Source organism: Pteropus medius, unplaced genomic scaffold (genome assembly GCF_902729225.1).
Source record: "Pteropus medius unplaced genomic scaffold, Ma_sr-lr_union100, whole genome shotgun sequence".
NCBI classification, from domain to species: Eukaryota; Metazoa; Chordata; class Mammalia; order Chiroptera; family Pteropodidae; genus Pteropus; species Pteropus medius.
Window position 1 is genome coordinate 77,520 of NW_024350184.1, and position 21,902 is coordinate 99,421.

General features: G+C 37.2%; 1 protein-coding gene across 15 annotated transcripts in view; it reads left to right on the plus strand.

Moving 5' to 3' along the window:
• Window positions 1–21,188, plus strand: part of LOC120583097 (zinc finger X-chromosomal protein-like) — a 66,317-nt gene extending 45,129 nt beyond the window's left edge. For 12 of the 15 annotated variants that reach the window (XM_039838429.1, XM_039838423.1, XM_039838424.1 and 9 more), the window contains 5 exons: window positions 2,653–2,802; window positions 3,027–3,170; window positions 3,523–3,672; window positions 4,156–4,296; window positions 5,059–8,660. In XM_039838429.1, the coding sequence (XP_039694363.1) occupies window positions 2,653–2,802; window positions 3,027–3,170; window positions 3,523–3,672; window positions 4,156–4,296; window positions 5,059–6,242 (1,769 nt within the window). In that variant the 3' untranslated portion in view covers window positions 6,243–8,660. Of the gene's footprint in view, window positions 1–2,652; window positions 2,803–3,026; window positions 3,171–3,522; window positions 3,673–4,155; window positions 4,297–5,058; window positions 8,661–10,280; window positions 11,275–20,853 lie in introns of those variants that run through there. The other 3 variants (XM_039838437.1, XM_039838439.1, XM_039838431.1) reach the window with 3 other exon arrangements.
• Window positions 21,189–21,902: the final 714 nt, after the last annotated feature.

Sequence of the window (21,902 nt, forward strand, 5' to 3'; positions counted from 1 at the left end):
TTAACTGGCTAGGCTTTTTGAACCTTGGTATCATTAAGCTTTTCCTGGACCAGCTCATTTTCCTTACTTCTCAAAGTTCTTAACCCAGTCTGCAGTTCTGTTAACATTTACCAAAGTCCTTGCCTTGTGTATATGTGGTTCAAGTACCAGTCAGGATTTTTACTTCACATTGTATTCCAAGCTGCTGTTCAACAAAATAGCTATATTCCTGTTGATAATACCTATTCTCAGGTGTCAAAAGGAATAATGTTTTTTCATTCTGTGTAAGGAATTTTGCTTATAGTTTCTTCTTCCCTTGTGAGATCTTGATCTAGCAATTCACCATGTCCTCTAACTCTTTATTACTCCTACAGACTATGAACGTGCTTAAGTATTTTTATCAATCAAATAATAACCTCCTTGATCGTGCCATCTTTTTTGATTACTGCTCCTTCCTTTGTTCTCCTTTTTTAAAGTTGACTTCTTAAAGATATCTACACGTCACGTAGAATTCTTAATCCACTCAAGTCTGACCCCATTTAGCATTCACTAAAACGTTCTTCACCAAGAACATCAGTGATCTCCAGGTTACTACAAGCCCCAGTGCAGGTGTTCTTATACTTTGTACTTGTATTGTGTTGTTGTTCCATGGCTGTAACCATATTTCAGAATGGTATTTGAAAGTAGTTTTGGCAAATAATTTGGCCTGGGATATTCTTAATTTCTGCTAAGAAAGTAAATTAGATGAAATTTCACTGTATTATCACTTTTTAATGTTAGCTTTTGAAATACTTCATTTTAATCTGTTAGAATATTCTTATAATGCTATATAAGAATTTTGATTTAGACAAATGGAATTTTTGGATCTTTTGAAGAACATAGTGAGGAATTGGCAGAAGTATTTCAAAGATAAAAATCATAAGTCACTGTGAAGAATTTAAGACAAAATTAATATTGGTCAAAACTCACCATAATCTTAATTGAGTTGTGCTTAAGTTATAAGCATATTCATCTGATCTTTACTAATGTAAACCATTTGTACTTTGTTGTACCATTTATTGCTTCTAACAATTCTAACTCTCATAGAATATATACATTCTTAAAACACCAGAAGTTGAATGTCAGTTGTGAGTCACATAGACTAAGTTTTGAATTTGGCTTTGCTGGTTACTAGTTATGTGACCTCAGATAGGTCATTCATCTCTTCTCAACTTTATTTTGCTTTACTGTAAAGTGTTGATGATATATTAACACCTTCCTCTTATAAGTAGTATTTAGTGTTTATAGTAATCATTTAATAAATGGTAGCTGTATTATTAGTGGTATCGCGTTTAAAAATAATCATCTATTGTCTGCTTTTCCACTGCATTAGACTTCTCCAGTCCATGACTTTTTCATATTTGTTATCTCTGCTGCCTAGCACAAAGTCTGATTTATAATTGTGATTCATTGTTGAATTGAGTAAAACATAAATATACAACCAGATAATAAAGTATGTCTAGAAGGGGGAACACCAGAAAGGGAACTAAAAGGGAGTTGAAAGCCATGATGGGAGTATTGAAGACAAGCTAAATCAGCCTTCTCTTCTGAACTTTGATTCCATTCTCTGGTTTATCTGTAGCAATGCCTGATAGGACAGTTGTGTCTGGAGCAGAGAAAACATTTCTTTAGTCTTTCTCTAATACGCTTGACCTAAGTAAATGCAACTTTTATGATGTGCTGAATTATAATGGCTGAGTTTTCATAAATCTTTGCCAAACTTTCTTTTGTGAAAGTAGTAGTGGTAGTGGATTGAAATGAAAGAAAAAGGTTACATTTTGTGGGAATTATATTTTTATTATTTCAATCCAGAGTCTGTTTCTTTCAGACATTATTTTTTACTTTTAATGTTCTAAATCTTAACCATAATCTGCTTATTTCTGTCTTATTTTTAATGTTTAAATATGAAGTGTTTTTTCTATATTCTGTGAATCTAATATTGGGGAATATGTGTGCCTCTGTTGGTCAGTAAGAGTACCTTTTATTTCCCCGAAAAAAGAAAACAGGTTATTTTCATTGAGGTATATGAGAATGTGTTTAAATATATATTTGCTGCATTTGCCAGCAGTGACTCAGACTCACTTTTATGAACTCTCCTCTCTCTATATGTGTATGTGTACTTTTATATTTATATATATATACTATGTATGTGTACTTTTATATTTAAAAGTTTGATTTTAAAATTTACATTGACCATTGCAGTGTACTTTTCTGAAAATTGTATTTCAATTTATTTAAAAAGAAATTCCAATAGAAACAGATTAGACCAAATAATACTGAGAAGTCAGCATGAAGTAGTGTTAACACGTTTAGATAAGAGCAGTGTTTTTTCATTTTACTACTTGGGTATTACCAAAATCTTTGAGAATATAATAGTTTTTTTTAATGGATATACTTTTACCTAATGATGAAGTATATCATTTCATTATTTTTGTTAATTTTGAAGGCTACTAGGAGTTTGCTTTGAGTAAAATGTCATCTCATTTTTAGGAGACTCATCGATTGTTCTGCTTTCTAGGAAAAATCATCCAATTTTATGAGTCAAGTTAGAGATTATAATTGTAAAAAGGATTTTTTTAAATGGTAATATTTAAGTATCTGCTATTATTAATGGTGTATTTCTTCTCTTTTTAGTGGATGATGCTAGTAAAATAGAACAGGATGTTTCCTCTGGAATGACTATTGATGCAGAATCAGAAATCACTTCTTGTAAAGTGGATGGCACTTGCCCTGAAGTCATCAAAGTGTACATTTTTAAAGCTGACCCTGGAGAGGAAGACTTAGGTAAGAAGAAACCCATAGCATATTATATATCCTGGTCAGTTACTTCAACCTGATTACTTTTGGGTAGTTTAGATGAGAACATTTGAATTCTTTTCTGAAAATTACTTTTAAAACATTTCTAATATACTAATATAAAAAAGTGTTGAAAGAGGTACTTATTAAAGTGATACAGGTGGAAATGAAGTTTTCACATAAATTTCTAGAGCTGTCATCTTCCCTGATAGGTGGCACTGTAGATATTGTGGAGAGTGAGCCTGAGAATGATGATGGAGTTGAACTCCTTGATCAAACTAACAGTATTCATGTGCCAAGGGAGAAGATGGTTTATATGACTGTCAGTGACTCTCAGCAAGAAGATGAAGATTTAAGTAAGTAGGTGGCATTTTTGTGGGACACTTTATGTTTTCAGTTTAAACTGCAATAAATATTTGATGGAAGTAAGCAACGCTGTTGTAGACATTATTGTACTGACATATTCTAAAGAACATCAGTGACTATTAACAAATGCTTAGAATATTGCTTGAAAAACAAATTATGGTGGAGCAAAGGGAGGAATAATTCATTTAACAAATATTTATAGTTTATTATATGAAAGTAGTGTTTGAATTATGTAACATTTGAACTTATTTTGTTTTTTGACTGAATTCAAATAAAAATAAATGCCGTGTCTGATCTCTTATAAACCTGGTCTCATAAGTGTTCACTTCATTTTCTACTTAGATGTTGCCGAAATTGCTGATGAAGTTTATATGGAAGTGATCGTAGGAGAGGAGGAATCTGCTGTTGCAACAGCAGCAGCCACTGTACATGAAACAGCCGATGACAATGAAATAAAAACCTTCATGCCAATAGCATGGGCAGCAGCTTATGGTAAGTGACATAGTAGTTCAAATGATTACAAGGTTCTTGAACATCAGTTTATTATTATTGAAAAATGGTTAGGCCTTAGAACTATGCAGTACTGTGTAGTGAGTTAAGGAAAAGTGGAGGAAGATTTTATAGTTATCCTTTTTCCCTTTAATTTTAACATAAATATCCTTCATTCTATATTATGTAAGAAATACATAGGCTTTCAAGCTGAAATTTTTATTTTGATTATAGCAGAAAATCCATGACTACAATTTTGAGTCACAGCAAGGTAGTTCATGGAGCAAAATGATGCTAGGTTTCAAAGCTGGGTATTTATTATGGTCTTGTATATAAATATGCCCATAAATCCCATTACCTAGAATAGGAAATTTCTGTCATTCATGAGTATCATGGTTTACTTTTTGTTGTCGTCGTTAATAAAGAATCCCTAATTCTTATAATTTATAATACAGTATAATTTTGTTTTTTAATGCACATCGTTAGGTAATAATTCTGATGGAATTGAAAACCGGAATGGCACTGCAAGTGCCCTCTTGCACATAGATGAGTCTGCTGGGCTTGGCAGACTGGCTAAACAAAAAACAAAGAAAAGGAGAAGACCTGATTCCAGGCAGTACCAAACAGGTGAGGGCACGAGTTCCACAGCACAGTGTGCTTTGTGAGCTCTCAGATGAAACTAGTATATTTCCACAGAGGTGTTGTGATAGCATTTTAGCTGCTGGACCACATGTAGCATTTGTGTATTAATTTGGAAATAGAATTTTAAGAATTCAGTGATATTCATGAATGATTTTTTTGGAAAAAAATAGTTTTTGGATCAGAAATTTAGAGAAAGAATTAAACTCAGGTTATTTTAGTGGAAATGAAAACAAATCCCTAAAATATGTTAGTTAACTCTAAATGAACAAATGTAAAGAATCTGTGATAGCTTAAAGTAGGCATCATTTACAGAGGAATAAGACAAATACTTTGTTGTTCATTGGGTATATTCCTTTCCTGTATTGTCTTAAATACTTATTTGCATATTTAAATTGTCTTCATAGGTGTCAGTAAACTTTATATTAGCATAAATTTGTCTTGGAATAAACAAAGCTGAAATGTTGAACTTTATTTTTTATGAACACTATTCAGTAGGTATCTAAATTTATGTAGCTTTAAATTTGTACTTTATTTATTTTAACCTGGAAGTGTCATACTGAATGACGTTTCTGGACCAAATTCTTTGTTACTAGGTTGTTATATCTCTTGTTGAAAAATGATCAAGTTGAATGTTAACCTGATTTAGGAATTACCTGTCTAATGTTTAGAATGCACACTTTAAATTCTTGAAGAAACCAAAATAGAACTTGCTTATTCACTCATGTCCCTTAACTTTTCTTTTCTTAGCAATAATTATTGGCCCTGATGGACATCCCTTGACTGTCTATCCTTGCATGATTTGTGGGAAAAAGTTTAAGTCGAGAGGTTTTCTGAAAAGGCACATGAAAAACCATCCTGAACACTTAACCAAGAAGAGTTACCATTGTACTGACTGTGATTTCATTACCAACAAGAAGGTAAGTTTACACAATCACATGGAGAGCCACAAGTTGACCAGCATGGCAGAGAAGGCCATCGAATGCAATGACTATGGGAAGCATTTCTCTCACACTGGGACTTTGTTTACTCACAAAGTGATGCATAAGGAAAAAGGAGCCAACAAAATCCACAAGTGTAAATTTTGTGAATACGAGACAGCTGAACAAGGGTTACTGAATCGCCACCTTTTGGCAGTCCACAGCAAGAACTTTCCTCATATTTGTGTTGAGTGTGGTAAAGGTTTTCGTCACCCATCAGAACTCAAAAAGCACATGCGAATTCATACTGGGGAGAAGCCGTACCAGTGCCAGTTCTGCGAATATAGGTCTGCAGACTCTTCTAATTTGAAAACGCATGTTAAAACTAAGCATAGTAAAGAGATGCCATTCAAATGTGACATTTGCCTTCTGACTTTCTCAGATACCAAAGAGGTGCAGCAACATGCTCTTATTCACCAAGAAAGCAAAACACACCAGTGTTTGCATTGCGACCACAAGAGTTCCAACTCAAGTGATTTGAAACGACACATAATTTCAGTTCACACTAAGGACTACCCCCATAAATGTGACATGTGTAGTAAAGGCTTTCACAGGCCCTCAGAACTCAAGAAACACGTGGCTGCTCACAAGGGTAAAAAAATGCACCAATGTAGACACTGTGACTTTAAGATTGCAGATCCATTTGTTCTAAGTCGCCATATTCTCTCAGTTCACACAAAAGATCTTCCATTTAGGTGTAAGAGATGTAGAAAGGGATTTAGGCAACAGAGTGAGCTTAAAAAGCATATGAAGACACACAGTGGCAGGAAAGTGTATCAGTGTGAGTACTGTGAGTATAGCACTACAGATGCCTCAGGCTTTAAGCGACATGTTATTTCCATTCATACGAAAGATTACCCCCACCGTTGTGAGTATTGCAAGAAAGGGTTCCGAAGACCTTCAGAAAAGAACCAGCACATAATGCGACATCATAAAGAAGTTGGCCTCCCCTAACAGTACTTCTACAGATGTTTGTAAAAACATTGGCCTTGAAACAGAAAATTCATTTAAAAGTCTCATCCACATATAATACTGTATATTAATTTATGCTGTGTAAAAATAGGATTATTGCTTCTAGTTGACTTCTTAACATTTTATTTAGTAGGGTGCTCTGTATCCTATTCGGATTGTTTATTCAATGGAGAAAAGTAGCAATAATGAAGTTGCTTTTATTAAAATAACCTCTAATTCTATGCTGAATTTTTCAGTATTAGACATTTTACTATTTAACTTTACTCACCGTGATGGTACTCTTCTAAGACTATTTAAGATTAAAAAAAAAAAAACAAAACCCATGAGATTGGTAACTTTAAAAATAATCATTTTGACTCATTTTCTTCCACAGATTTTTCATATCAAATAGAAACATCTGGGAGATTTTACTGTCAGGTGTATTTGTAACATGAAAGTCATTTTTGTTTAGCAGACAGAATATGCTTCCTTTGACTTTCCTCATAGTGTTTGCATCTTTTGTCAGCACAACACACTTCTAGAAAGTCTTAGTGAAAGGTTTTGCTTATTTCTGTTATTCTTCTGGTTATACAGCTTTCTTTTGGAATAGTTGTGTTCTAGAAATAAGACTTATGTGAACTGAGTTTTGTAGTCTTTGAGATAAATTGTGGCTCATAAGATTTTTGCAGCTGGATGTACAAGTGTACCCTAAATTTTATATGTGCCTCTGTGTTATTTTACATATTTATACACACCATCCCAAATTCTAAGTCTATAATGAAAAGCATTAAATGTAGAATAAACTGAAAGATCCAGGGATGTACAAAAGAGCATTTTGCAAACTTGCTGTTCAGAGATTAAAATTCAAGTGAAGAATTAGAAAGGAAAATACGACACTAGTGTTTTTTAAAGAGTAAAGGTATTTTCTTTTAAATATTTTTGGTTACTGGAAAACAAGTTAAGGTGTATTTATAACAATGTTTTCTTATAATTTTAGCTTTGTACCTTAAAGTTTTGGAAAAGCTAATGACTATGCAGACATAAATCTCTTGGTTCTCACTAAGTGTATAAAAGAAATGTCTTCACAAAGTATGGAGGACTTAGGAAGCAATGGCTTCATATTGGAGAATAGGCTCTAATTAAACTTAGCAAGTTTTGCCTTTTTTATTTCTTAGGTAGTTATCAAAGTTAAAAAAGATTTAACATACAAGTTGGTATTTTAGAGGATACAGGTGTAACGTTTCATTATATAACATATGTAATAAAAATGTGAGACTTGAATTGGAATCACCAAGTTTCTCACAGTATGTTTTTTATTTCTGAGTTGACATTTTAATCAGTCACTCAAACATATATGTAATTAGAATTTGTTTTTTTTTAATAGAAAATTTTAAAACACTTTAGGTTACTTTAATTGGCTATTGGCACATATATGCTAGCACAATGTGGAAGATTGGAAGTTTTTCTTTTCACTTGATAGCTACCTTGCACCTTCAGTTTTTATTATGGTGCTTCGTTTTACTTTTGCTGAAAAGTTTTTACCTTTGCCTTTCTTGGTGCCACTAATATTCATGTACAAGTTATATTTATAGTGTTAGAAATCTAAATATTAGGAACTTTTTGAGACCCTGTAAAGGCTAGATTAATTTAGTTCTCAATCAAGTGCTTGAAGCACAGTAGAATTTAAAAACCTAATGTCAACCACAGCCATGGGAAGAATTTTGGTACTTCTTAGGCCTTCTTGTCCCTTATATATGTACTTTCCTTTTTTAGCATTCATCCATTGTTCTGTTTTTGAAAACTCTTATTTCTTGTGCAAAAATCTTTTAAATCTCTCTTGAATTTGGTTTCTTCTTGAAGTAATATAAAAGGAAATATTTAAATGAAAGTTTACATTTAAGAATTTTAAAACCAGAATAAAACCAGAAAAATAGCTATTTATATTTTAAAAATAAACTGAAAGATAAAGAACACTCTTTTTGCCTACTCTATATTTCTCATATATTCTGGAGTTATTACACAGTTGTTTTGTTTTCTAACCACAGTATTGAAACCTTAAAAGGTAGTTAAGGATGTGGTCAAGTTAATATGGTAAAATAGTTGTTTTTATAAAGAGAATACTGAAGTTGTATTTACTGTTATGTACTTTAATGCAGGCTGTTTTAATTTCTAAAATAATTTGATTAGCAAAGCTAAAAAGTGGATGTTTCCATTTAATATTTTAAAGAGGTACAGATTTTTATGAGAACCTAAGTTATTGTTTTGCTGAAATAGCCTATTAAATATTATATGTCCTTACCTCTGTACACATTGTAAAATAATTAAAATACTGAAGAAATACATGTAGAAAGTGTGACACTATTGTAAATGTGTACTTGAGAATAACTTGCAAAAATAAAAATCAGAATATTTTCCTGTTAACCAGTGTTTAGTCTATTTGATACCAGTACTAAGTTAACACTTTTTCTTAAGAAAAACACGTATAGTTTGTCAAATCCAATAAGCGTGAAACAGTGCACAATTTTCGTTTCATTTTTTAATTCATTCTATAGCAGTGCCACGCAAAATGCTTAATTACATTTAATTTTGTGACGATACAAATGGTAATCCTGTTATTTTGCAAGTAATATTGTAGACCTAGTTAGAGATAATTGGTGAGTCCTTCAATCAGCACGTCCTTGAAATTTATTTTTTTCTTTTATCTTCACAAAGATATGCTGTTTTAGTATCTCTACTCCCTCTTAGAAAAATATCTCATGATAAAGTGTTGTGTCTTTTTGATCAAATTTTTTTTGGTGACATTGTTTAATAAAATCATACAGGTTTCATTTCTACAATACATTATCTGTGTATTGGATTGTGTGTTCACCTCCTGAAGTCTGGTCTTTTCCTGTCGCCAAATATTTGAACCCCTGTACCCTGTTTACCCTCCCGCTTTTGCTCCTTTCTTTGGGAAACCACTAAACTGTTGTCTGTGTTGGTGAGTTTGTCTTGTTTGTTCATTAGTTGCTTTTTGTTTTATATCCCGCATATAAGTGTATTCACATGGTTCTTGTCCTTTTCCATTTGACTTAGTTCACTTAGTGTGATAATCTCAAAATCCACTCATGTTGAAAATGGCAGTATTTCATTTTTTCTCATGGCTGAGTAATATCGCATTGTATATACGTACCATGTCTTTATGCAGTCATCTATTGAAGACACTTGGGTTGTTTCCATGTGTCTTGGCTGTCGTTAATAAAGTTGCAGTGAACTTCAGGGCACATATATCTTTACGAATATATGTTTTCAAAATTTTCAGTTAGATGCCCAGAAGAGGGATCGGTGGGGTCATATGGTAGGTAAAGCGGAATGATTTTTTTGAGAAGTTAAAGTTTATTTCATTTAGATTACTTGAAGACCTTATTGCGATCAGTAATGATTATTTCTATCACCATAGCAAAAGGCTTCTGTGCCCAGTTTGGAGGGCTGTGGTGGACACCAACATACCAGGGTGGGTTACTATCATAGTTAAAATCAGAATCCAGGTAAATGTTGTCAGGATTGTCTTAGTTCATTTAGGCTGCTATACCAGTATGATAGACTGGCTGGCTTATGAACAACAGACAGACATATCTCACAGTTCTGGCGGCCGTGAAATCCAAAGTTAAAGTGTCAGAAGATTTATTGTATGGTGAGGGCCTACTTCCTAGTTCATAGACAGCCATCTTATGTTTATGTGTTCACATGGTAGAAGGAAGGAGTGTTGTCTCCGGAGTCTCTTATAAGGGCACTGATTTCATTCATGGAGGGCTCCACCCTCCAGACTTTATCACCTCCCAAAGGTCCACTTCCTATCACTATCATCATGGATTAGGTTTCAACACAAGAATTTTAGGGGATTCATTCAAGTCTGTAGCAAGAGTTAAAAAAAAATTGAGATATTTTTAAGATACAATTATGTTACCTAAGTCATCTTAAAGTGTACAGTTAATGGCATTTACTACATTGATAATGTTCTGTAATAATCACTTGTATTCAAAAATGTCTTCTATTTTAAAGATAATGATTCTGCAGCTCTTCAACTGTGTAGGAACATGTTTTCCTGACAATTCAAGTAGTAAATAATGAAAGTTTGAGGTAAGTATTAAGAGACTATGGTGAATGTAACTAGCCAGAGTCAAGTCAGACAAGACCACAGCAAATAAATTAGTTGTAATAGAATATCTAACAAGCATCACCTAACCAGGCCTGTGATCCTAACTAGTTAGATAATTTACTGCCTTGTTCTTTGGAATATCAGTTTTACAGATTTATTCCCAACAAATTGTAGGATGTTTGTAAGGAGAAACAAGTAATCAACATCTTAAAGATGTGATATCTCAGAGCAGTGGTTTTTGAAGTTGTAGGTACCTGCCAGCATCAGCAGTACTTGGAAACGTTAGAAATGCAAAATTCTGGGTGTACTCTGTAACTGTTACGTCAAAAATTTCATAGGACCCAGCAATCCGTTTGTTCTTTTATTGTGGTAAGAAGCACATACACAACATTTGCCATCTTTAAGTGTATACTTCATAGTGTTAAGTATATCCTACTGTTGTGAAACATCTCCATAACTTTTTCATCTTGTAAATTTAAAACTCTATGCTCGGTAAACAACTTCCTTTTGCCCTCTTCCCCCAGCCCTCGTCACCACCATTGTACTTTCTATTTCTATGAATTTGATATCTTCAGTGGAATCATACAGTGTTAATTAACCTAGCTCTTTGCTTTGTTCCTGATCTTAGAGAAAAGGCTTTGTTTTTCACCATTATGTATGATATTTGATGTGGGGCTTTTATATATAGCCTTTATTATGTTGAAGTAATTTCCTTGCATTCTTAGTTTGTTGTTTGGGTCATGAAATGATGTTGAATTTTGTCCCATGCTTTTTCTGTATCTGTTGAGGTGATCATAGTGCTTTATTATTCATCCTGTTCTGTGTATTAACGATGAATGACTTTCATGTGTAGAACCATTTTGTTATTCCAAGAATAAATCCTACTTGGTCACAGTGTATAATCCTGAATAATTGTGGTTTATAAACCAATGCTACTGAATTAGGTTTGCTAAGATTTTGTTGAGAATTTTTGAATCAGTATTCATCAGGAATATTGGTCTGTAATCTTCCTGGTTTTGGTATCAGGTAATGCTGCTGCTTCACTGAATGAGTTAGGAAGTTGTTCTGTTTTCTGTTTTTTTGGAATATTTTGAAAATGCTTGGTGTTAATTCTTCCTTATCGTTTGGCAAAATCATCTCATTCTGAGCTTTTCTTTGTTGGGAGGTCTTTTTGTTATTAATCAAATGTCTTTGCTTGTCACAGTTATTCAGATTTTTTTTTTTTTTTTAGTTTCTATAATTTACATTTCTTGAAATGTGTTTATTTCATCCAGGTTATCTAAATTGCTGGTATTGAATTGCTGGTATTAGTAGTATTAATATCTTTTTTTTATTTTTCGTGTATATGGTGATTAGTAATAGCCTTCTTCTTGGTTGATTGGCCCTTTTGTCAATATATAATATTCTTTGTCTCTGGTAAGAGTGTTGACTTGTTAAAAATCAGACAGCAAGCCCAATGTAGAGTTACTTATGCTAAGCCCCAGGTCATCAAACCAAGAGTTAATCACAGTTTGGGCTCATCTAGAATCTTAAACCAGTCAGTCAGGAATCACCTAGGTCCTGTGCCTGCTAGACCCCTGTCGTCCCTTAAAGGAAAATAATCTTGCAAAAATCACTCTGCTTTTTTGCCCAGTATAACTTCCTTGTTCCTGCCCTCATCTGCCTATAAAAATTTTTCATTTGGTAGAGCACTTGGAGTTTTTTTTTTCTCTGCTAGATTGGATGCTGCCCAATTCATGAATCCTTGAATCAAAGTCAGTAAATCTTTATAATTTACTCAGTTGAGTTTTATTTTTAAACAGACTTAAAGTCTATTTTCTCAGATATTAGTATAGCTACTCCAGCACCTTTTTGGCACTTTTGCATGGACTCTCGTTTTTCATTATTTGATTTTCAACATATTTGTATTCATGGATCTGAAGTTAATTGGTAGACATTACATAGTTGAACCATTTAAGAATGTGTGTGTCTATATGTTTATGCGTATATACATGGGCTTAAAACAACAGAAATGAATTATCGCCTCACAGTTCTGAAGGCTTAAAAAATCAGGACTTTGGCAGGGCCATACCCCCTCTGAAACCGGTAGAAGAACCTTTCCTTGCCTCTTCCTAGGTTCTGGTGGTCTGCTGGCAATCTTTGACATTTCTTGGCTTGTAGCTCCAATTTCTACCTTTGTCATCATGTTTGTCGTTATATGGTCATCTTATAAAGATGCAGGCATACTTCTCCAGTATGACCTTACTAGTTACAATTTCCCAAAAAAGTCATTCTGAGGTACTGATGGTTAGGATTTCAACATATTTTTTTTGAGGGGACACAATTCAACATAACAGTCTCCTAGATGGGTATGAAATGATGAGAAAGATGGTTTCAGAGAAAAGCTCCTGTAGTATAAGAGAAAGCCCTGCAAAGCCTATTTAACGAGATTAATGAAGATCTGGAACACCAGGCTGAGGAGATTGATTTTCACTTAGTAGACAGTGGAAAGCCATGAAGGAATTCGGAGAAAACAGCAGTGTGACTACCTATGAAACTCAGGGATTTTTTTCATTGGCTAATTTTTGTTTTTACTGTTTTATTTTTACTATTTATTTTTATTTTTATTTTTTCTCTTTCTCTATTGCACACTTCCCACTGCCTGAAATTTCAAGTTACCGGCCATATACTTGAATCATGGGAGGAAAAAAGACTCCAAAATGATTAGCACAAAAGTTGGTGCCGTTCAGAAGTAATTCTCTGAGGTTTCCTAATTGTGTCAGCCTCAGTTGCCTCATCAGTGAAATGAGAATATTACGAGTTGTCGAAGAGATTAAGTAAATCTATTTTAGAATTCCTGGTAAAGTAAGAACTCAACAAATGTTCTTAACTGTTGGGCAAAGACGAACGGTTCATTTTGGGTAGGGAGGGCAAGAGACGCAATCGGTGGTGGGAATACTGTCCCTTCTTCCTTTGAGGAACAATCTCGTACATTTCAACAGCACTTTTTAGTTCTAAAGTACCTTTGTTCACTCTCGTTCTGTGTAATAATCATCATAACTACCTCATGAAGTAGTTAGGGCTGTCATTGTCTCATTTTGCAGATGAGAAACATAGCCAGACGAGTTAAGACACCTGCTCTTAACATTATGTGGGACACGTATTAACAGATGATGTTTAAAGGTGCTGTATCTCCACCCCTTTCTCTTGCCCTGGAAAGTGTTTGATACTGTGTAAGCATTAAGGATACGTAGAGCTATCTGTAATTGAGGTGGGAAGCTATGTCTAATGTAATGTTGAAAAAAATTAGATGGCAAATTTACTATATGCTGATACTCTTTGTATGTTTACATATGCATAAAGTTCTAAGAAAAGGCCCCATAGGAAATGTTCAGAGTAGCTAACTAGAGAAATGAGGGTTAGAAGTCTTTAAAATATACCCGGATTTAATTTATGAGTCAGTGATGGCACAGAAAGTCATTGCCATCAAAAGAAAAGTTCATGACAGTTCATGAAGTGTAGGAGTGTGATGTGGTGATTCATAATAAGAAGTATACATTTGGTTTTTAAGCTGCTTCTGGCATTGAGCTTCTAAAACCCTTGGGTTTCTTAAGTGGTAAGAGCAATGAAAGTATTTGTCTGTTATTTCTAACACACTTGTTTCAGCCACACCTGAGTTTGTATTAATGAGGTAAGTGTAGGGGGATATGTTTTAGCAGAGAGTAAAGAACATACCAGGATCAAAGGGTAGAGAAATGAGAGCTCAGCAAACATAATAGCACCATTAATATCAAAGGAAGAAAACTAATTAATGTCCTATGTTTAATTTGTGTATAGGGTAGGCAACCCATGGGCATCACCAGGGCAAAGATTTTAAAGACTGGGTGAAGTTCTCACTGGCCTTTGAGGCAATGGCAGCTTAGGTGGTGCAGTCTTAAGCTGGGATGCTGTTGTCTGCAATGTAGGACTCAGGTATCCTTTCCAAGTGGATAACCACTCAGGTTGATGTGGGTCTTAGCATTTGTAAGGTTGGGTTGAAAGCATGGCTTACTTGGAGGGTATGGGCCTGTGGTCTAAACCAGTGAAGATACCCAGACCAGTAGTCATCAGAATGGTGAGCGGTTCCACTTGACGGGTTTTTGCTTTTGTTGGAAGTTTAGATGAGTCTCCTATCAGATGATCAGCAGCCTGGACTCTGGGACAGTCTATGGTTAATGTACCCCCAGACAGTATGCACCCTAAATCTGGCCTCCAACTCTAGGGCAAAGTTTAAAAACACATTAGAAAGATAGTTTAAGGCCTGGGGAAGTTAGAGGCTCATTTAGAGGTTCATTTGAAAAGGAGTTGTTTGAGGAGATCACTTATGACTCTCATTAAACTAGCTATCTGTGTCTTATCAAGGACATGAAAGTTCAAGAGTGCCTTTTCCAAGGGCCCAGCATTGTGTATTTTGAGCAGTGAAATGCTTATAATCAGTAGTGTCTATAACTCTGAAAGGAATACCAAATGTCCTGGCAAGGCCTTGTCTTGCGGTTTAGCGTGTGTAGAGGCATGTATGCTTTTTTTGACTTATATTTTGGGCATCTGTGAGCTAAGAAATTCCCACCACTTTGCCCTAACGGTGACAATGCTTAGGCAATGGCTGAACGGTTTATAATAAATGTGAAGATGGGGCTGCTTGTTGGCCAAGGTATCCAGAGTTAAGTTGACTGCCTAAAGTTTGGCCAGGAATGTTGCTTCTTGGGTTCCATTCTTTATTTGAGACAGTCTGGCTAAGGGATGAAAAGCAGTAACATTTCACCAAGCTCCACCTCACAGTATGGCTAGCAGTGCCATTGGCAAACAGCCATTGCTATTCACTTCATTAATCTCATTGTTCTCCTCAAGTAGCCAACGTGTCTGGAGGAGGGACAGCTGTAAGGGGCTGGGACAGGAAGTCTACCCTCTCCTACAGGGAGAACATGCCAGAGGGCTCAGGGTTCTATCCCATAATACTGAGTCCTCAAGAGCCAACATTATGAGGTACTGTTTCCAAGACCCAAAGCATGTGGGTCTGAAGAATCACAGACTCGCAGCCCAGCATATGGTCAGCAATTACTATTTTGATGTTGTATACGATGGAGTAAGAGGGACAGCTACTTATATTGGAAATCCTTAGGCTACTATGGCCATCATAGTTTGGTACAGAGACTCCAGTAGGCACGAAAGGAGATTGCTAAAGTCTTTAGTGAAGCAATCTTCAAGAGCTGTAATGGGAATGCCTGTTGATCTTAATTTGGATAGATTTTAGAGGCATTTGTCGTTAGAACCCCATTTTAAGTGAGCCAGTTTGTAAGTAGCAGCTTAAAAAGAGATTAAGTAAAATTTGTAGATGCAGAGAGTGTTGCCATTAAGAATCCCAAAAGGACTAAGTGATGTTGGACTTCTGTGTCAACGATGAGTGTCAAATGAATCTTCTTAGACAAGGATGTCGTCAATGTAATGTCATAACTGCTCCCACTGAAAGGTGGGTGTAGAGGTATTATCTGCAGAGATTTTGTGTAGTGGCAAGGTTATTAAGGTAAACTATGCGTAGCCAAGAAAAGGTGTATGTGTCCTTTCAGAGGTGAAGGCAGACTGGCTGAAAGACTGTTGAAATAGATACTGAAAAGAATATACTAACCCGTTTACAAGAGCAAAATATTTACTGGTTGTTGACTGAGTAGTCAGCTTTTAAAATTTATTTTAAATTACAGTTGATGTATAATAGTACATTACGTTTAAGTGTACAACAGTGATTTTACTTTTATAGATCTTTCAGTAAGTCTAGTATCCATCTGACATGTACAAGTTTATTACGATATTAATGACAGTATTCCCTATCCTGTACGTGACATGCCTGTGCCTTATTTTTAATGGGCAATTTGTACATCTTGTTCCCCTTCCATTTTTCACCCGTTCCCCCATCTCCCCTCTAGCAACCATGAGATGTGTCTGTGATGTCCTTTAGACCATTAAAGGATGGGCCCACAGCGTTAAGGTTGTAGTAATCCATCATGAGATACCATTTATATTTTTGATGTTTAAGAACAGGCAAATGTGGGCTCTTAAAGGAGATCAGTGGGGATAATTATTTCCTTACTAATTTGGTTTTAAATGAGTTAAAATCCTTGAAGCTCCTGCTTTAACTTACACAGGACCATATTAACTGTTCTGACTGGTGTCTCTGTGGTCCCATTTTATCAAGTCAATTTGTAAATGCCAAAGGCTTCCTTTAAATCTAATTTATTATTCGTTGTGTTAGAGTGTCTGTGCCCCATATGGGATATTTCAAGGCAATGTGTACCATGACTATACAAAATTGAGGTATACATTTATTTTCACTATCTTATATTTAGTTATTTTCCTAAGATAATGGGGAGTACAGTTAATTAGGAGATCTTGAGGTATAACTACAATTTGAGCACCATGATTAAGTCCATGAAGCTCTGTTAATTGGTTCATTTTAGCAAATGCTAAAGTCAATTTAGATTCTAGGTTGTAGAGCCACAAAGCCTATGAGTGCCCTGTTTATTTTTTTGTTATATAATTAGTTTATCAACTTTGTTATATAGTTATTATATAAATTTTTAGTGTATATATTTTCGAATATAAATTTGGGGGTTTATATTGTGGCCCTTTAACTTATTCACATATACATACCTTTAATTTTTCCATTTTACATATATATCATATACATACCCACACACAATTAATTACCTCTTATTTTCTCTCTCTATGGGTAGGGGTTCTACCTTCCCCCATCCTTTAATTTTCTGCTTTCAGCTTTTAGCTGCCTGAAACAGAGCTTTTTAGTTTCTGTCTCTGATTGTTGGAGGAAAATAGAGGAAAAGGAAAAGACTCAGTGCCTTTAGGCAGCAGATTTTCTCTGGGAGGCTCTAGAGCATGATTAGTCCTTTCTCCCAGCTTCCCCCTATATTTTTTTTTGGCGGGGGCGGGGCAGTCTTTCGGAAACTTTTTTTCTCTTTTCTCTTTCTTTTACTTTGGGTGTTTATGTGCTGAACTCCTGGTTGTCCAGAATAGCCGCTGCTGTGGGTAGTAGCCCCCTGTTCTAGGGTGTTGCAGTCAGACTCAGGGTCCATATCAAAAGAGAAATGGTAGCGTCATCCTGACTTTGTGACAATTTGATTTTGAAAATGAGACTTTTAGCATACTAATAAGTGGCAGCACTTAGGAATGACCAAGCAAGTTAGCCAAGAGATATGCAATCTATAAGTTGACAAACCTCCTCGGGTATCTTCAAAGAACAGGGATAAAATGTTGCTTAACTTTTCCCTTTTTCATTAAACATTGAGCCATTGGTCTCCATAGATGGACCCTCTTCCGTCTTAACGATTGGGGGGACAAATCTTGACGGCAACAGGGCAAGAAATGAGAAATTTAACTTTAAAGCAACACTTATGTTTGTCTGATGCCTTCCCTTTCTATGGCGGACGCACCTTATACCTCTCTCCTAGCAAAAACATGGGCCCGATTATGAAGTCAAATGAGGATCACAATCACAACCTCAGGATAGGATATTTCAGATTTCAGTGATCTATAAGTTAACTTCTCAAGTGATAGGCAGTGCCAACTGGGATAAATTAGCCCAGACTACAATGATTCTGTTGATGGACCTTACCCACCTGATGATGCGAGGTAGGTGAATAAGACTCACCACACCTTGGGTTGAGGGGCCTTTGCCTTGCAAGTTAGCCAACTGACTTAGGTGCAGGGTTAAAGAACTACAGATTAGTAGTTGACAGATGGTCACGGGGATGGGGAGCACGGCATAGGGAATGCACTCAGCAGTGATGTAATGCTTAGATGGAGAGCCAGAGGGGAGATATGATTAAATTCAGAGCTTTGAGCTGAGGGAATGATCTGGAATTGCCTAGATGGGTCTGATATGCAAGAGGAGTCAGAGTCAGAGGAGAAGGCAGTGCGCTAACAGAAGCAGATAATGGAGGGACGTACTTGAAAACAGAGGAAGGAGCCACTAGCCAAGGGATACAGAAAGCACCTAAGCAGGAAAGGCCAATGGGATATTTTAAACCAGCAGAGTCTCTAGATGGAGCCACCCCTGCCAATATCTTGCAACACCTTGACTTCACCCCAGTAAAATGGATTTTGAACTTTCTGACACGCAGAACTGTGAGAGAAAAATTCATCTTGGTTCAGGCATTACATTTATGGAAATGTGTTGCAGCAACAATAGGAAACTAATGAGGTAACTTTTGCCCCACGTTATCTGAATTGAAAGACAACAGCATAGAGAAATAATTGTAAATCTGTTAGTAGGAACGCAGTATATGAAGATGAAATGTGCGATGATACCATCACAAAAAAAAAGGGGGGAGAAAATATACAGAAGCAAAATTTTATATACCATTGTAATTAAGTTGGTATCAAGCTGAACTAGATTGTCACACATTAAAATGTCTGCTGTAATATCGACAACCACTGAGAAAATGACTCTACAACATATAACAAAAGAAATAACGTAATTTAAATGATAGACTTTTAACTAGAAGATGTCCCATTAAAAGACAAAGACGGGCAGAGTAGGTTTTTTTTTTTTAAAAAACATGACCCACTACATGCTATCTAAAGAGACAACTGTTAGAGTCACAGAAATAGATTTTAAGTAAAGAGAAGTTTTATATTTCCCACCCCCATACAAACAGTAACCAAAAGATTTATACGATGGCTATACTAATAGCAGACCAAAAAAAATTGTAAGTCAAAAAAATTTACAGAGATAAAGAAGGACATTCATTACATATTGATAAAGGCGTCAACTAGTCAAAAGACCTGAGAATTACAAACATGATCGCCTAACAGAGTTCCATATATCCGAATCAAAAAAAAAATTTTTCTTTGAGGAATAGATAGTTCAACAATATATCCAATAATGAGTGGGAGAATAGAAGGTCCCCGAGGAACTACAATACCTGAATAACACTATAAACCAATTTGATCTAACAGATATATGCAGAACACTGCAACCATCAAGAGCAGAAGAGACATCCCTCTCAAGCAAACGAGGAACACACTCAAGGATAGACCAGTTATTAGGCCTTAAAACAGGTTTCCGTAATTTTAATGAGATGTTCTGTGACCACAAGGGGGTGAGGCTAGAAAGCCATAATGGAAAGAAATCTTGGAAATTTGTAAATATGTGAAAACTAACGCATTTCCAAATAACCAAGGGGATAAAGAGAAAATCGCAAAGGAATTAGGAAATACTTTTAAGAGAATGAAAATGAAAATATAATGTACCAAGACAGTGTATATGTTTGAAGGGTGGGGGGTGGTGGTGGTGCAGCAAAAGCAGCATAGCCAGCCCTCAAATAATGTCGTTCTATTTTGACACTGATGAGCTGTAATGAGACACCATAGGAACGTGACTGTTGTTTATATCAGTTAGCCCACAGTAAAATTGCTTTGATTACATATCTTTCGCGGAGAGTCGTAGAACCATTTTAAGGACAGTAAGCGTGGCTTACAGTACCCAGAGGGAAATTTATAGCTGTGGATGCCTACCTATAAAGGAGGTAAGATTTCAAATCCACAAGGCTAGTCTTTCAACTTGAGATACTGGAAAACAAATCTAAGACCAAAGCAAAGAGAAAGAGTAAAATAATAAAGATTAGTGTGGGAATAAATGAAACAGGACAGAAAAAGAGTAGAGAAAATCAGCAAAAACCAAAACTTGGTGTTTTGAAAAGATTAACAAAATCGCCAAGCCTTAGCTAGACTGATCAAGGGAAAAGGAGAGAAGGCTCCATTACTAAAGCCTGGAGGAATGAGATGACACTACTCTCAATATGGACAGCTACATGCCAGTAGACTTCATACCCTAGGTGAAACGCAAGTGACAGAAACTAACTTGAAAACAGTAGAAAATGAGAACAGGCCCATAGCGAATACGGGGACTGAGTTTGTAATCAAACTTCCCACCGAGAAAAGCCTGAGACCAGGTGGTTTCTCTGGCGAATTCCAGGAAATGCTTTTCTGAGGACGTCGACGGCAATAATGTAAAAGGCACAGGCTGTGTCACGTGGGAGCAAGCAGTTGATGTGACTTTTTATCATTATTAAACAGAAATGCATCGAGGGATTACAGTGTACCTAAAGCTTTGTTATATGGTGCTGCCTCTGGCGACAGCAGACCTGCTGGTGTCTTTCCTATTTTATGGGCATTGGTGGTGCACCGGCAGTTTGCTTCGCAGTGTCCCTCTGGTGTTTCAAGGCCTCCTTTAGAAATAACAGCCCCAAAGGGATTTTCTCAAGTGCGTGAGTCATGTCCTCACCCCTAATTGATTTTATATTAATATAAAAATACATATCAACCTATCAATTTAAATTAGTAAATTTAAATTACCTGCATTTAACGCGTGCTGGTTACTGCGCCCAAGGCAGTGTGCTAAACTTTTTACACAGTGCGGACTTTTAATTTTATCTCTCTTCCAACTAGGATTCTAGATTTCATAACTCCTACTGAAACGAGTTATGAGACGGAAGCTGTCCTCCCAGGGGTGCAGAAGAGGAATCCGAGGCAGCGGTGGGCCGTGAAGCAGCACGGTCAGGAGTGTGGAATGGAAATCAGGCAGCCCTGGCGGCAGAGTGGAAATTTCACAGCCTGAAACCAGGCGCTGCTAAGGAATGATGAGCAGTTCCCTCTGCCTGCGGCTCTATCTGCCTCTGAGGCCAGTGTTTTCCGTCCGGGACTCCCGAGCTCCCGAGCGCCCTGTGCGACCAAAGGGCTGGATGTCTGCGCCCACCGCCTGCCTGGGTGGCCACTCAGCGTTATCATTACCGCCGGCTGCAGGTGGGCGGAGCTCTTCAGACGCAGTTCACCTCCGGCGGGCGCTGGCGCCAGACGGGGGCAGCCCCGCGGCGCACGCAGCAAACGTGAGGAACCCCCGGGGCTGAGGACGTCGTGCGTGCCTCCCTGGTGGGCGCGGGCGAACGGGCGCAGGCGCGTGCTTTGGGCCTCGGGTTCCGCGGCCGCCGTCCTGTCCCTCCGGTTGAGGTAAAGGAGGCGTCGGTGCACCGGGCTGCCGGGCGGCGGGAGGGCGGTGGCGGCCGCAGGGCTCCGGCAGCCTGTCGGCACAGACGGCGCAGTAGAGGGAGGGCGGCGTCCGCGCTTGGTTTCCGCTCCCTGAGCGGTGGGCGGCGGACAGGCCCGGGGAAGCGGCCTCAGTACCACACGGCCTTTCTCGGCGCCGCGCCCGGCAGCGGTTTGGGGAGCGCTCGGAGGGGCGCTCACTTGCCGCCCCTGGTCGGCTTCAGAGACCTGACCTTGGGCTCCAGGACACCACAGCCTGCCTGCCTTTAGCGTCTCCGGGCCGACGCCCCCAGCCGGGAACCTTTTCCCTCAGTGACCTGGCATCCTGTGTCACCAGGTTCCCCGGCAGTGTGCGGTCAGTGTGCTCTAGGGTCATCTGCCGGCCCCGGGTCCTCGTCCTCGCAGCTCGCAAGGTAAGCCAGAGGAGCCCTGGGAGGGTGCCTGTGGCCTTTGCT